The sequence below is a fragment of the Salmo salar genome, unplaced genomic scaffold (assembly GCF_905237065.1).
Source record: "Salmo salar unplaced genomic scaffold, Ssal_v3.1, whole genome shotgun sequence".
In the NCBI taxonomy this organism is placed as follows: Eukaryota; Metazoa; Chordata; class Actinopteri; order Salmoniformes; family Salmonidae; genus Salmo; species Salmo salar.
The window spans coordinates 7,501-22,500 of record NW_025548700.1 but is presented as its reverse complement, the minus strand read 5'-3'; the positions used below and the strand labels follow the sequence as shown (position 1 = coordinate 22,500).

Genomic DNA, 15,000 nt, shown 5'->3' with positions numbered 1-15,000 from the left:
GTAGTTCGTTGGCAGCCATATTGGATTTTCTATGCGCTAATGTCCCTGGACCAGTGACCACGTCCGTGAAGATGGCTGAGTGGCGCAGCGGTCTAAGGCACTGCATCTCAGTGCAAGAGTGCATTACTACAAGTCCCTGGTTCAAATCCAGGCTGTATCACATCCGGCCATGGTTGGGAGTCCCCATAGGGCGGCGCACAATTGACCCAGCGTCATCCGGTTTTGCCCGGAGTAGACCGTCATTGTAAATAAGTATTTGTTCTGCTTGTCTGGTTTAAATACCGGTTAAAAACTACAACGTAATGAAATACGTCATTAACGGGGCAGACTCGCTGACATGGCGGAACTAGTAGAGGATTCACGTGATTGTCAGTCGGACATGTTTCCCGAGCGGACAATTTACAACTTGTTTGGACGGCTACTATGTATTCAGCAGGAACAGAGAGTTTGATCAAACAAGCCAGGTAAGACCCGGCAGTTAGCGGTGTTCAGAGCAGAGTCAAGCCGAGGAAAGGACACTGTTCTCCGCCTGCTTCTGTCCGTCGTACCCCGCTGCTGTCATGTCGTTTGGGGTTAGTTTGCTCTTGTCACTGCTCAACCACAAACCCGAGCTGTAAGGTACACTGAACCAAAATATAAACGCAACATTTTCTCAGATTTTTAGTGAGTTACAGTTCATATAAAGAAATCAGTCAATTGAAATAAAATTATTTTTTCCCTAATCAATAGATTTCACGTGACTGAGAATACAGATATGGATCTGTTGGTAACAGAAACGTAAAAAAAAAGGGGTGTAGGGGCGTGGATCTGAAAACCAGTCAGTATCTGGTGTGACCACAATTGTCCTCATGCAGTGTGACACATCTCCTTCACATAGAGTTGATCGGGCTGTTGATTGTGGAATGTAGTCCCACTCTTCAATATTAAATTAAATAAAAATGGCTGTGAGAAGTGGCTGGATATTGGGCGGGAACTGGAACACGCTGTCGTACACGTCGATCCAGAGCATCCCAAACATGCTCGATAGGGTGACATGTCTGGTGAAGTACGCAGGCCATGGAAGAACTGGGACATTTTCAGCTGCCAGGAATTGTGTTCATATTGTCGTGTGTCTTTGGCTATGCCGGATTAAGTGATATGACACGCTATTCTATAAAATAATTTCTCTGTAATTAATATCACCTGATTGAGCTAATCATGTAAATGTAATTAACTAGAAAGTCGGGGCACCACGGAAGAGTGTTTATAGAGCTGTTATCTTCCGAATAAACTCTTAAAAGACTTAGTAATATTTTACATCAATAGCAGTCAATATTAATCCTCACCTTATTTTCAGTCTCATCTGAAAGTTGTAAATTCTTGGTTATCTTCACGAACTCTGGCTAACAAGTTGAATCATCAATACAAAATTGGGTTTAATTATTTATTTACTAAATACCTAAACTAATCACACAGAATTACATCTACACAGAATGCAAATTATGTCATACAGAAAACGCCCCTGGTGGACGGAACCTGTATGACGGCTGGTTACGCAAAGAGAGGGGGGTTGGGCTTGAATGAAAGAGCGGGAAGACTGAGGAACAAAGGGAGAAGCTATGCTATCATCGTAAATACATTATCTTATGCATTCTAAATAACCGCCCATTTGAATTAAGGAGAATGCAATAAATATTTACTCTGAGCTGCGCTTCGGTAGGTTGGTCGTAGATGCTGGCCGTGTTGGCCAAACAGAGATCTTCCTGTCCTCGGAATGAATGTCTCTGGTGGTAAATTGGATACGTTGTAGTATCTTCGTTGTGTGTTAGACTGGATACGTCGTCCGTCCTTCCCTAGCCCAACGTTTACAGCTGCTGTTGCTAACTCAACGGCTAGGAGGTCTCACTTCTGTAGTGAATAAGAGTTCAGAGTTCATACCATTCACAACCAAAGCTCACGCTGAGGTTGGCTTAGTTCTGTAGTTGACGTGTTAGTCCCTTTTTAACGTACGGACCGTCGTCCTTTCGTCCTCGGAACAGGAGGTTATATTTTCGTCAAGGGCTTTATATAGTGGAGGGGGAGAAGGGTGTGTTTCATAGTTTATAACCCATGTCTCTTCACAGGGGCGGGCCACTGATTGAGCAGGGCTCTAACCTTATGAAAACCCAATTCTCTCATTTTGGAAGCTAAAATTACATTTAATCTTTTCACAAATAGTTTTTATTTTAAATTGCATTTAAATTTCACAACGATTCCATGTGAATCTGATAGTTTATGTCGTCCTGTCATCAGTCATAATGTCTCAGATGACAACCGATCTGACATCATATTCATTAAGTTCCAACACATATTTACAACTGGTTCTATTACCGAAATATGGTTCCTTCCCCCCCACTTGTTTGATGTTCCCAGACTCTCTATATTTAACAAAGGCTATTCGAGAGTCCTTCAGTAGAGTCAGAGAGAGAGAGAGAGAGAGAGGGGAAGAGAGAAAGGTATTTATGGGGGGGTCATAAACCTCACCCACAGGCCAACCTCATGACATTATCCTTGCGACATGGGGCCGTGCATTATCATGCTGAAACATGAGGTGATGGCAGTGGATGAATTTTGGCTCCCGAGTGGCGCAGCGGTCTAAGGCACTGCATATCAGTGCAAGAGGCGCCACTACAGTCCCTGGTTTGAATCCAGGCTGTATCACATCCGGCTGTGATTGGGAGTCCCATAGGGCGGCGCACAATTGTCCCAGCGTCGTCCGGGTTTGGCCCAGGGTAGGCCGTCATTGTAAATAAGAATTTGTTCTTAACTGACATGCCTAATTAAATAAATAAAACATTTAATGAATGGGCACGACGATGGGCCACGGTATCTCTGTACATTTTAAATTGCCATTGATAAAATGCAATAGTGTTCGTTGTCGGTAGCAGTGTGCCAGTGGCCATCGAAGGTGAGTCGGTCACGACCCTTGGTGATGGATGAAGAGCCAGTTTCATCAGCTTGTACTGTATTTACATAGTACTATGTAGTAACCAAAAAAAGTGTTAAACAAATCCAACTATTTTATATTTTATATTTTTCAAAGTAGCCACCCTTTGTCTTGATGACAGCTTTGCACGCTCTTGGCATTCTCTCAACCAGCTTCACGAGACAGTCACCTGGAATGCATTTCAATTAACAGGTGTGCCTTGTTAAAAGTTCATTAGTGGAATTTCTTTCCTTCTTAATGCGTTTGAACCAATCAGTTGTGTTGTGACAAGGTAGGGGTGGTGTACAGAAGATAGCCCTATCTGGTAAAAGACCAAGTCCACATTATGGCGAGAACAGCTCAAATCAGCAACAGGGACAGCGGTGCACGACGAGCGGGAGCGAAGGGCACTGGGCCCTGTTGTGTTACCGGATAGCAGCTCAAACTCTCCCCCATTGAGCTGTAGACTGGATCACGGTCACATCCAGATGTTTACTACCAATATTCCACGTTATTTCTAGTGTTGGCTGCTATGCTACTCAGAATAACATGAAGGGGGGATGGAACAAATCGGCCACGTTAGCTGCTTCCGGGGACGTGATGCAACTGTCCGGTGGGAAGCAACTCGCATCAGCAAGCACCCCGATACAGCACCCCGATACAGCACCCCGATACAGCACCCTGATACAGCACCCCGATACAGCACCCCGATACAGCACCCACCCTGATACAGCACCCTGATACAGCACCCACCCTGATACAGCACCCCGATACAGCACCCCGATACAGCACCCACCCCGATACAGCACCCCGATACAGCACCCTGATACAGCACCCACCCCGATACAGCACCCACCCCGATACAGCACCCTGATACAGCACCCCGATACAGCACCCCGATACAGCACCCCGATACAGCACCCACCCTGATACAGCACCCTGATACAGCACCCCGATACAGCACCCCGATACAGCACCCACCCTGATACAGCACCCACCCTGATACCGCACCCCGATACAGCACCCTGATACAGCACCCCGATACAGCACCCTGATACAGCACCCACCCTGATACAGCACCCACCCTGATACAGCACCCCGATACAGCACCCACCCCGATACAGCACCCACCCCGATACAGCACCCACCCCGATACAGCACCCACCCTGATACAGCACCCACCCCGATACAGCACCCACCCTGATACAGCACCCCTATACAGCACCCCGATACAGCACCCTGATACAGCACCCACCCCGATACAGCACCCACCCCGATACAGCACCCACCCTGATACAGCACCCTGATACAGCACCCCGATACAAGCACCCCGATACAGCACCCACCCTGATACAGCACCCACCCTGATACAGCACCCCGATACAGCACCCTGATACAGCACCCTGATACAGCACCCACCCTGATACAGCACCCACCCTGATACAGCACCCACCCTGATACAGCACCCACCCCGATACAGCACCCACCCCGATACAGCACCCACCCCGATACAGCACCCACCCTGATACAGCACCCACCCCGATACAGCACCCACCCCGATACAGCACCCACCCTGATACAGCACCCCGATACAGCACCCACCCTGATACAGCACCCCTATACAGCACCCCGATACAGCACCCTGATACAGCACCCACCCCGATACAGCACCCACCCCGATACAGCACCCACCCTGATACAGCACCCCGATACAGCACCCACCCTGATACAGCACCCCTATACAGCACCCCGATACAGCACCCTGATACAGCACCCACCCCGATACAGCACCCACCCCGATACAGCACCCACCCTGATACAGCACCCACCCTGATACAGCACCCCGATACAGCACCCACCCCGATACAGCACCCACCCTGATACAGCACCCTGATACAGCACTACAGCACCCTGATACAGCACCCCGATACAGCACCCCGATACAGCACCCACCCTGATACAGCACCCTGATACAGCACCCTGATACAGCACCCACCCTGATACAGCACCCACCCTGATACAGCACCCACCCTGATACAGCACCCCGATACAGCACCCTGATACAGCACCTTTACATTGGCATCCAGATGGGGAGGAATACTACAAGACAGGATGACTGACTGAACCCAATTCATTCCTCTCCACTCTGTTTTAACTAGGCATCAACAGGAAGACTGACTGAACCCAATTCATTCCTCTCCACTCTGTTTTAACTAGGCATCAACAGGAAGACTGACTGAACCCAATTCATTCCTCTCTACTCTCAGTTTTAACTGACTGAACCCAATTCATTCCTCTCTACTCTGTTTTAACTAGGCATCAACAGGAAGACTGACTGAACCCAATTCATTCCTCTCCACTCTGTTTTAACTGACTGAACCCAATTCATTCCTCTCTACTCTGTTTTAACTAGGCATCAACAGGATGACTGACTGAACCCAATTCATTCCTCTCCACTCTGTTTTAACTGACTGAACCCAATTCATTCCTCTCTACTCTCAGTTTTAACTAGGCATCAATAGGATGACTGACTGAACCCAATTCATTCCTCTCCCTTGTAACTGCATGTCACACGTGGCTAGTCAAACTCCGAACTCTTCGTTGATACGATTCTGAAACATCAATCCATGGGTGAGTCAGTGCCACAGTTTTATTGGTGCCGAAATGTAAATAGTCCTGGTGGCCATTTTATTAGTTTAGATGTTCAGCAGTTTTATGGCTTGGGGGGGTAGAAGCTGTTAAGGAGCCTTTGGGTCCTAGACTTGGTGCTCCGGTACCGCTTGCAGTGTGGTAGCAGAGAGAACAGCCTGGCTTGGGGGGGTAGAAGCTGTTAAGGAGCCTTTGGGTCCTAGACTTGGCGCTCCGGTACCGCTTGCAGTGCGGTAGCAGAGAGAACAGCCTGGCTTTGGGGGGTAGAAGCTGTTAAGGAGCCTTTTGGACCTAGACTTGGTGCTCCGGTACCGCTTGCAGTGTGGTAGCAGAGAGAACAGCCTGGCTTGGGGGGTAGAAGCTGTTAAGGAGCCTTTGGGTCCTAGACTTGGCGCTCCGGTACCGCTTGCAGTGTGGTAGCAGAGAGAACAGCCTGGCTTGGGGGGTAGAAGCTGTTAAGGAGCCTTTGGGTCCTAGACTTGGCGCTCCGGTACCGCTTGCAGTGTGGTAGCAGAGAGAACAGCCTGGCTTGGGGGGGTAGAAGCTGTTAAGGAGCCTTTGGGTCCTAGACTTGGCGCTCCGGTACCGCTTGCAGTGTGGTAGCAGAGAGAACAGCCTGGCTTGGGGGGGTAGAAGCTGTTAAGGAGCCTTTGGGTCCTAGACTTGGCGCTCCGGTACCGCTTGCAGTGTGGTAGCAGAGAGAACAGCCTGGCTTGGGGGGGTAGAAGCTGTTAAGGAGCCTTTGGGTCCTAGACTTGGCGCTCCGGTACCGCTTGCCGTGTGGTAGCAGAGAGAACAGCCTGGCTTGGGGGGGTAGAAGCTGTTAAGGAGCCTTTGGGTCCTAGACTTGGCGCTCCGGTACCGCTTGCAGTGCGGTAGCAGAGAGAACAGCCTGGCTTGGGGGGTAGAAGCTGTTAAGGAGCCTTTGGGTCCTAGACTTGGCGCTCCGGTACCGCTTGCAGTGTGGTAGCAGAGAGAACAGCCTGACTTGGGGGTAGAAGCTGTTAAGGAGCCTTTGGGTCCTAGACTTGGTGCTCCGGTACCGCTTGCAGTGTGGTAGCAGAGAGAACAGCCTGGCTTGGGGGGTAGAAGCTGTTAAGGAGCCTTTGGGTCCTAGACTTGGCGCTCCGGTACCGCTTGCAGTGCGGTAGCAGAGAGAACAGCCTGGCTTGGGGGGTAGAAGCTGTTAAGGAGCCTTTGGGTCCTAGACTTGGCGCTCCGGTACCGCTTGCAGTGTGGTAGCAGAGAGAACAGCCTGGCTTGGGGGGGTAGAAGCTGTTAAGGAGCCTTTGGGTCCTAGACTTGGCGCTCCGGTACCGCTTGCAGTGTGGTAGCAGAGAGAACAGCCTGACTTGGGGGGGTAGAAGCTGTTAAGGAGCCTTTTGGACCTAGACTTGGCGCTCCGGTACCGCTTGCAGTGTGGTAGCAGAGAGAACAGCCTGACTTGGGGGGGTAGAAGCTGTTAAGGAGCCTTTTGGACCTAGACTTGGCGCTCCGGTACCGCTTGCAGTGCGGTAGCAGAGAGAACAGCCTGACTTGGGGGGTAGAAGCTGTTAAGGAGCCTTTGGGTCCTAGACTTGGCGCTCCGGTACCGCTTGCAGTGCGGTAGCAGAGAGAACAGCCTGGCTTGGGGGGGTAGAAGCTGTTAAGGAGCCTTTGGGTCCTAGACTTGGCGCTCCGGTACCGCTTGCAGTGCGGTAGCAGAGAGAACAGCCTGGCTTGGGGGGTAGAAGCTGTTAAGGAGCCTTTGGGTCCTAGACTTGGCGCTCCGGTACCGCTTGCAGTGCGGTAGCAGAGAGAACAGCCTGGCTTGGGGGGTAGAAGCTGTTAAGGAGCCTTTTGGACCTAGACTTGGCGCTCCGGTACCGCTTGCAGTGCGGTAGCAGAGAGAACAGCCTGGCTTGGGGGGGTAGAAGCTGTTAAGGAGCCTTTGGGTCCTAGACTTGGCGCTCGGTACCGCTTGCAGTGTGGTAGCAGAGAGAACAGCCTGGCTTGGGGGGGTAGAAGCTGTTAAGGAGCCTTTGGGTCCTAGACTTGGCGCTCCGGTACCGCTTGCAGTGCGGTAGCAGAGAGAACAGCCTGGCTTGGGGGGTAGAAGCTGTTAAGGAGCCTTTGGGTCCTAGACTTGGCGCTCCGGTACCGCTTGCAGTGCGGTAGCAGAGAGAACAGCCTGGCTTGGGGGGGTAGAAGCTGTTAAGGAGCCTTTTGGACCTAGACTTGGCGCTCCGGTACCGCTTGCAGTGTGGTAGCAGAGAGAACAGCCTGGCTTGGGGGGGTAGAAGCTGTTAAGGAGCCTTTGGGTCCTAGACTTGGCGCTCCGGTACCGCTTGCAGTGCGGTAGCAGAGAGAACAGCCTGGCTTGGGGGGTAGAAGCTGTTAAGGAGCCTTTGGGTCCTAGACTTGGCGCTCCGGTACCGCTTGCCGTGTGGTAGCAGAGAGAACAGCCTGGCTTGGGGGGGTAGAAGCTGTTAAGGAGCCTTTGGGTCCTAGACTTGGCGCTCCGGTACCGCTTGCAGTGCGGTAGCAGAGAAAACAGCCTGACTTCGGTGACTGGAGTCTTTGATAACTTTTTAAATTGTATTACTTACCGTTCATTTGGTCTGCTTTTCAATGCAGAACTACCTTTTTACCCCCACTCCTATCAATAAAATAATTGTACAAGTTTTCCTTACACAAGTTGATTTGTGTGACCAATCACCCAGCTTGTATCAGCGTGGACCAATCACCCACTTTGTATTAGCGTGGACCAATCACCCACTTTGTATTAGCGTGGACCAATCACCCACTTTGTATTAGCGTGGACCAATCACCCACTTTGTATTAGCATGGACCAATCACCCACTTTGTTTTAGCGTGGACCAATCACCCACTTTATTTTAGCGTGGAACAATCATCCACTTTGTATTAGCGTGGACCAATCACCCAGTTTGTATTAGCGTGGACCAATCATCCAGTTTGTATTAGCGTGGACCAATCACCCAGTTTGTATTAGCGTGGACCAATCACCCACTTTGTATTAGCGTGGACCAATCACCCACTTTGTATTAGCGTGGACCAATCACCCAGTTTGTATTAGCGTGGACCAATCACCCAGTTTGTATTAGCGTGGACCAATCATCCAGTTTGTATTAGCGTGGACCAATCATCCAGTTTGTATTAGCGTGGACCAATCACCCACTTTGTATTAGCGTGGACCAATCATCCACTTTGTATTAGCGTGGACCAATCATCCAGTTTGTTTTAGCGTGGACCAATCATCCAGTTTGTTTTAGCGTGGACCAATCACGCAGTTTGTATCAGCGTGGACCAATCACCCACTTTGTATTAGCGTGGACCAATCATCCAGTTTGTATTAGCGTGGACCAATCACGCAGTTGGTTTTAGCCTCTTGTCGTGTTCAGTGGATGAACTGGCCGTTTTCTCAGTCTTTTCTTCTTCTCCTGAGTAGTAACAGCTGTCCAGGCTCTAGCTGTCCCGGCTCTAGCTGTCCAGGCTCTAGCTGTCCAGGCTCTAGCTGTCCAGGCTCTAGCTGTTCAGGCTCTAGCTGTCCCGGCTCTAGCTGTCCAGGCTCTAGCTGTCCAGGCTCTAGCTGTCCAGGCTCTAGCTGTTCCGGCTCTAGCTGTCCAGGCTCTAGCTGTCCAGGCTCTAGCTGTCCAGGCTCTAGCTGTCCAGGCTCTAGCTGTCCAGGCTCTAGCTGTTCCGGCTCTAGCTGTTCAGGCTCTAGCTGTCCAGGCTCTAGCTGTCCAGGCTCTAGCTGTCCAGGCTCTAGCTGTCCAGGCTCTAGCTGTCCAGGCTCTAGCTGTTCATCTGTTAACAGGCATATAATACCGGACTAGCCTGACATGTAGCTAGCATCTGTTAATGGGCATATAACACCAGACTAGCCTGACATGTAGCTAGCATCTGTTAACGGGCATATAACACCGGACTAGCCTGACATGTAGCTAGCATCTGTTAATGGGCATATAACACCAGACTAGCCTGACATGTAGCTAGCATCTGTTAACGGGCATATAACACCGGACTAGCCTGACATGTAGCTAGCATCTGTTAACGGAGCATATAACACCAGACTAGCCTGACATGTAGCTAGCATCTGTAAACAGCCAAAAACACCAGACTAGCCTGACATGTAGCTAGCATCTGTAAACAGGGCATATAACACCAGACTAGCCTGACATGTAGCTAGCATCTGTAAACAGCCAAAAACACCAGACTAGCCTGACATGTAGCTAGCATCTGTAAACGGGGCATAATAACACCGGACTAGCCTGACATGTAGCTAGCATCTGTTAACGGGGCATATAACACCGGACTAGCCTGACATGTAGCTAGCATCTGTTAACGGGGCATATAACACCAGACTAGCCTGACATGTAGCTAGCATCTGTAAACAGCCAAAAACACCAGACTAGCCTGACATGTAGCTAGCATCTGTAAACGGGGCATAATAACACCGGACTAGCCTGACATGTAGCTAGCATCTGTTAACGGGGCATATAACACCGGACTAGCCTGACATGTAGCTAGCATCTGTTAACGGGGCATATAACACCAGGCTAGCCTGACATGTAGCTAGCATCTGTTAATGGGCATATAACACCGGACTAGCCTGACATGTAGCTAGCATCTGTTAACGGGGCATATAACACCAGACTAGCCTGACATGTAGCTAGCATCTGTTAACGGGCATATAACACCAGACTAGCCTGACATGTAGCTAGCTAATAACACCAGACTAGCCTGACATGTAGCTAGCATCTGTTAACGGGCATATAACACCAGACTAGCCTGACATGTAGCTAGCATCTGTTAACGGGGTATATAACACCACACTAGCCTGACATGTAGCTAGCATCTGTTAACGGGGTATATAACACCTGATTAGCCTGACATGTAGCTAGCGTCTGTAAACGGGGCATATCGTCGTTAGCTAGAGTCTAACAGAGAGCCTCGGCTACTCATTGACCCTGCCTTGTACTATACCTCTCTGGAGTCGTTCACCTCCGACCCGGAACTGCATGTAAGTGACGGCTGTGATGTTGTTTCCAGGGAGATCGGGGAGGTGGAGCTTCAGAAGTTCTACGGCCGGATCACCAAGCAGCTGGCGGGTAAAGAACACGGCCATGATGTCATCGACTCACTCCAGAGACTACACCTGATCGTGGCCTCAACCAAGTACACTAGGAGGTACCCTACACCCTAAACCCTACACCCTAAACCCTACACCCTAAACCCTACACCCTAACTGACCTCACCTGATCATGGCCTCAACCAAGTACACTAGGAGGTACCCTACACCCTAAACCCTACACCCTAAACCCTACACCCTAAACCCTACACCCTAAACCCTACACCCTAAACCCTGCACCCTAAACCCTACACCCTAAACCCTACACCCTAGCACCAAGTACACCTGGATGTAAGACTGTGTCTCTCTGGTCCAGGAGAGGATTGTCATATCTGTAAAGAATGGAAGACCATAGTTTCATTTTCATGTGTATTATAGCTGGGCTGGAACAAAAACCTGCACACTTGCCTTCCCCATGCTATTGGGTGGTCGCAGGAGCGTGTTGTCGTGGTAGCGTGTTGTCGTGGTAACAGGGCTCCGGGCAGCCGAGCGGAAATGGAGGAAAACTCGCCTCCCTGCGGACCTGGCATCCTTTCACTCCCTCCTCTCTACATTTTCCTCTTCTGTCTCTGCTGCTAAAGCCACTTTCTACCACTCTAAACTCCAAGCATCTGCCTCTAACCCTAGGAAGCTCTTTGCTACCTTCTCCTCCCTCCTGAATCCTCCTCCCCCTCCCCCCCCCCCCTCCCTCTCTGCGGATGACTTCGTCAACCATTTTGAAAAGAAGGTTGACGACATCCGATCCTCGTTGCTAAGTCAAACGACACTGCTGGTCCTGCTCACACTGCCCTACCCTGTGCTTTGACCTCTTTCTCCCCTCTCTCTCCAGATGAAATCTCGCGTCTTGTGACGGCCGGCCGCCCAACAACCTGCCCGCTTGACCCTATCCCCTCCTCTCTTCTCCAGACCATTTCCGGAGACCTTCTCCCTTACCTCACCTCGCTCATCAACTCATCCTTGACCGCTGGCTACGTCCCTTCCGTCTTCAAGAGAGCGAGAGTTGCACCCCTTCTGAAAAAACCTACACTCGATCCCTCCGATGTCAACAACTACAGACCAGTATCCCTTCTTTCTTTTCTCTCCAAAACTCTTGAACGTGCCGTCCTTGGCCAGCTCTCCTGCTATCTCTCTCAGAATGACCTTCTCGATCCAAATCAGTCAGGTTTCAAGACTGGTAATTCAACTGAGACTGCTCTTCTCTGTGTCACGGAGGCTCTCCGCACTGCTAAAGCTAACTCTCTCTCCTCTGCTCTCATCCTTCTAGACCTATCTGCTGCCTTTGATACTGTGAACCATCAGATCCTCCTCTCCACCCTCTCCGAGCTGGGCATCTCCGGCGCGGCCCACGCTTGGATTGCGTCCTACCTGACAGGTCGCTCCTACCAGGTGGCGTGGCGAGAATCTGTCTCCGCACCACGTGCTCTCACCACTGGTGTCCCCCAGGGCTCAGTTCTAGGCCCTCTCCTATTCTCGCTATACACCAAGTCACTTGGCTCTGTCATATCCTCACATGGTCTCTCCTATCATTGCTACGCAGACGACACACAATTCATCTTCTCCTTTCCCCCTTCTGATAACCAGGTGGCGAATCGCATCTCTGCATGTCTGGCAGACATATCAGTGTGGATGACGGATCACCACCTCAAGCTGAACCTCGGCAAGACGGAGCTGCTCTTCCTCCCGGGGAAGGACTGCCCGTTCCATGATCTCGCCATCACGGTTGACAACTCCCTTGTGTCCTCCTCCCAGAGTGCTAAGAACCTTGGCGTGACCCTGGACAACACCCTGTCGTTCTCCACTAACATCAAGGCGGTGACCCGATCCTGTAGGTTCATGCTCTACAACATTTGCAGAGTACGACCCTGCCTCACACAGGAAGCGGCGCAGGTCCTAATCCAGGCACTTGTCATCTCCCGTCTGGATTACTGCAACTCGCTGTTGGCTGGGCTCCCTGCCTGTGCCATTAAACCCCTACAACTCATCCAGAACGCCGCAGCCCGTCTGGTGTTCAACCTTCCCAAGTTCTCTCACGTCACCCCGCTCCTCCGCTCTCTCCACTGGCTTCCAGTTGAAGCTCGCATCCGCTACAAGACCATGGTGCTTGCCTACGGAGCCGTGAGGGGAACGGCACCTCCGTACATTCAGGCTCTGATCAGTCCCTACACCCAAACGAGGGCACTGCGCTCATCCACCGCTGGCCTGCTGGCCTCCCTACCTCTGAGGAAGCACAGTTCCCGCTCAGCCCAGTCAAAACTGTTCGCTGCTCTGGCACCCCAATGGTGGAACAAGCTCCCTCACGACGCCAGGACAGCGGAGTCAATCACCACCTTCCGGAGACACCTGAAACCCCACCTCTTTAAGGAATACCTGGGATAGGATAAAGTAATCCTTCTAACCCCCCCCCCCCTAAAAGATATAGATGTACTATTGTAAAGTGGTTGTTCCACTGGATATTATAAGGTGAATGCACCAATTTGTAAGTTGCTCTGGATAAGAGCGTCCGCTAAATGACTTAAATGTAAATGTGGTAGCGTGTTGTCATGGTAGCATGTTGTCGCATGAGTGTGTTGTCATGGTAACCTGTTGTCACGGTAGCGCGTTGTCGTGGTAGCGTGTTGTCATGGTAACCCGTGTGTATGCGTTGTCCACAGGCTGCCAGTGGAGCTGCATCAACGTCTGCTGTCGTTTTGTGTGTCTTCCTCTGTGGAGCAGCTGACTGTGTTGACCTCAGCAGTACTCAGAGAAACACTGCCCCCTTCTGGTCCGGAGCAGATCTACACCCTCCATGACTACAGCCCATTAACCAGTCAGAGAAACACTGCCCCCTCTGGTCCGGAGCAGATCTACACCCTCCATGACTACAGCCCATTAACCAGTCATACTGCTGCTTTAGTTCTGTCACAGGTACACACATTCATACTGAATTAGGCTCGTGCCAAGTCCCCATAAATGTTTAACCTCTCTAGGGTATGTGGGACGAAATCGTCCCACCCCTACTCAACAGCCAGTGGAATCGAGTGGCGCGATATTCAAATACCTTAGAAATGCTATTACTTCAATTTCTCAAACATATGACTATTTTACACCATTTTAAAGACAAGCATCTCGTTAATCTAACCACATTGTCCGATTTCAAAAAGGCTTTACAGCGAAAGCAAAACATTAGATTATGTCAGGAGAGTACCAAGCCAGAAATAATCAGACACCCATTTTTCAAGCTAGCATATAATGTCACAAAAAACAAAACCACAGCTAAATGCAGCACTAACCTTTGATGATCTTCATCAGATGACACTCCTAGGACATTATGTTATACAATACATGCATGTTTTGTTCAATCAAGTTCATATTTATATCAAAAACCAGCTTTTTACATTAGCATGTGACGTTCAGAACTAGCATACCCACCGCAAACTTCCGGTGAATTTACTAAATTACTCACGATAAACGTTCACAAAAAACATAACAATTATTTTAAGAATTATAGATACAGAACTCCTTTATGCAATCGCGGTGTCCGATTTTAAAATAGCTTTTCGGCAAAAGCACATTTTGCAATATTCTGAGTAGATAGCTCGCCATCACGGGCTAGCTAATTTGACACCCACCAAGTTTGGCGTTCACTAAACTCAGAATTACTATTAGAAAAATTGGATTACCTTTGCTGTTCTTCGTCAGAATGCACTCCCAAGACTTCTACTTCAACAACAAATGTTGTTTTGGTTCAAAATAATCCATAGTTATATTCAAATATCCTCTGTTTTGTTCTTGCGTTCAAGACACTATCCGAACGGTGACGCGCAGACGCGTATCGTGACAAAACATTTCTAAATATTCCATTACCGTACTTCGAAGCATGTCAAACGCTGTTTAAAATTTTTATGCGATTTTTCTCGTAAAAAGCGATAATATTCCGACCGGGAGACATCTTTTTCGTTCAAAGACTGAAAATGTAAAATGGCCTCTTCACGTGCACGCGCACGCCCGTCTCATTGTTCTCAGATCGACCACTATCCAAATGCGCTGCTGTTTTTCAGCCATGGACTGCAGAGTCATCATTCAACGTTCTGGCGCCTTCTGAGAGCCTATGGGAGCCGTAGGAAGTGTCACGTTACAGCAGAGATCCTCTGTTTTCAATAAAGAGAGTGTAGAAGGCCAAGAAATGGTCAGAGAGGGCACTTCCTGTTTGGAATCTTCTCAGGTTTTCTGCCTGCCATATGAGTTCTGTTATACTCACAGACACCATTCAAACAGTTTTAGAAACTTTAGGGTGTTT

The 15,000-nt window shown here is 49.8% G+C and overlaps 1 protein-coding gene across 1 annotated transcript in view; it reads left to right on the top strand.

Moving 5' to 3' along the window:
* Positions 1–398: 398 nt before the first annotated feature.
* The window catches only part of ap5z1 (adaptor related protein complex 5 subunit zeta 1), a gene marked incomplete at its 3' end in the record, with an annotated part of 22,023 nt that continues 7,421 nt past the window's right edge, over positions 399–15,000 (top strand). Inside the window, 3 exon segments of the mRNA NM_001173809.1 lie at positions 399–464; positions 10,646–10,783; positions 13,376–13,628. Coding sequence (NP_001167280.1) covers positions 424–464; positions 10,646–10,783; positions 13,376–13,628 — 432 coding nt within the window.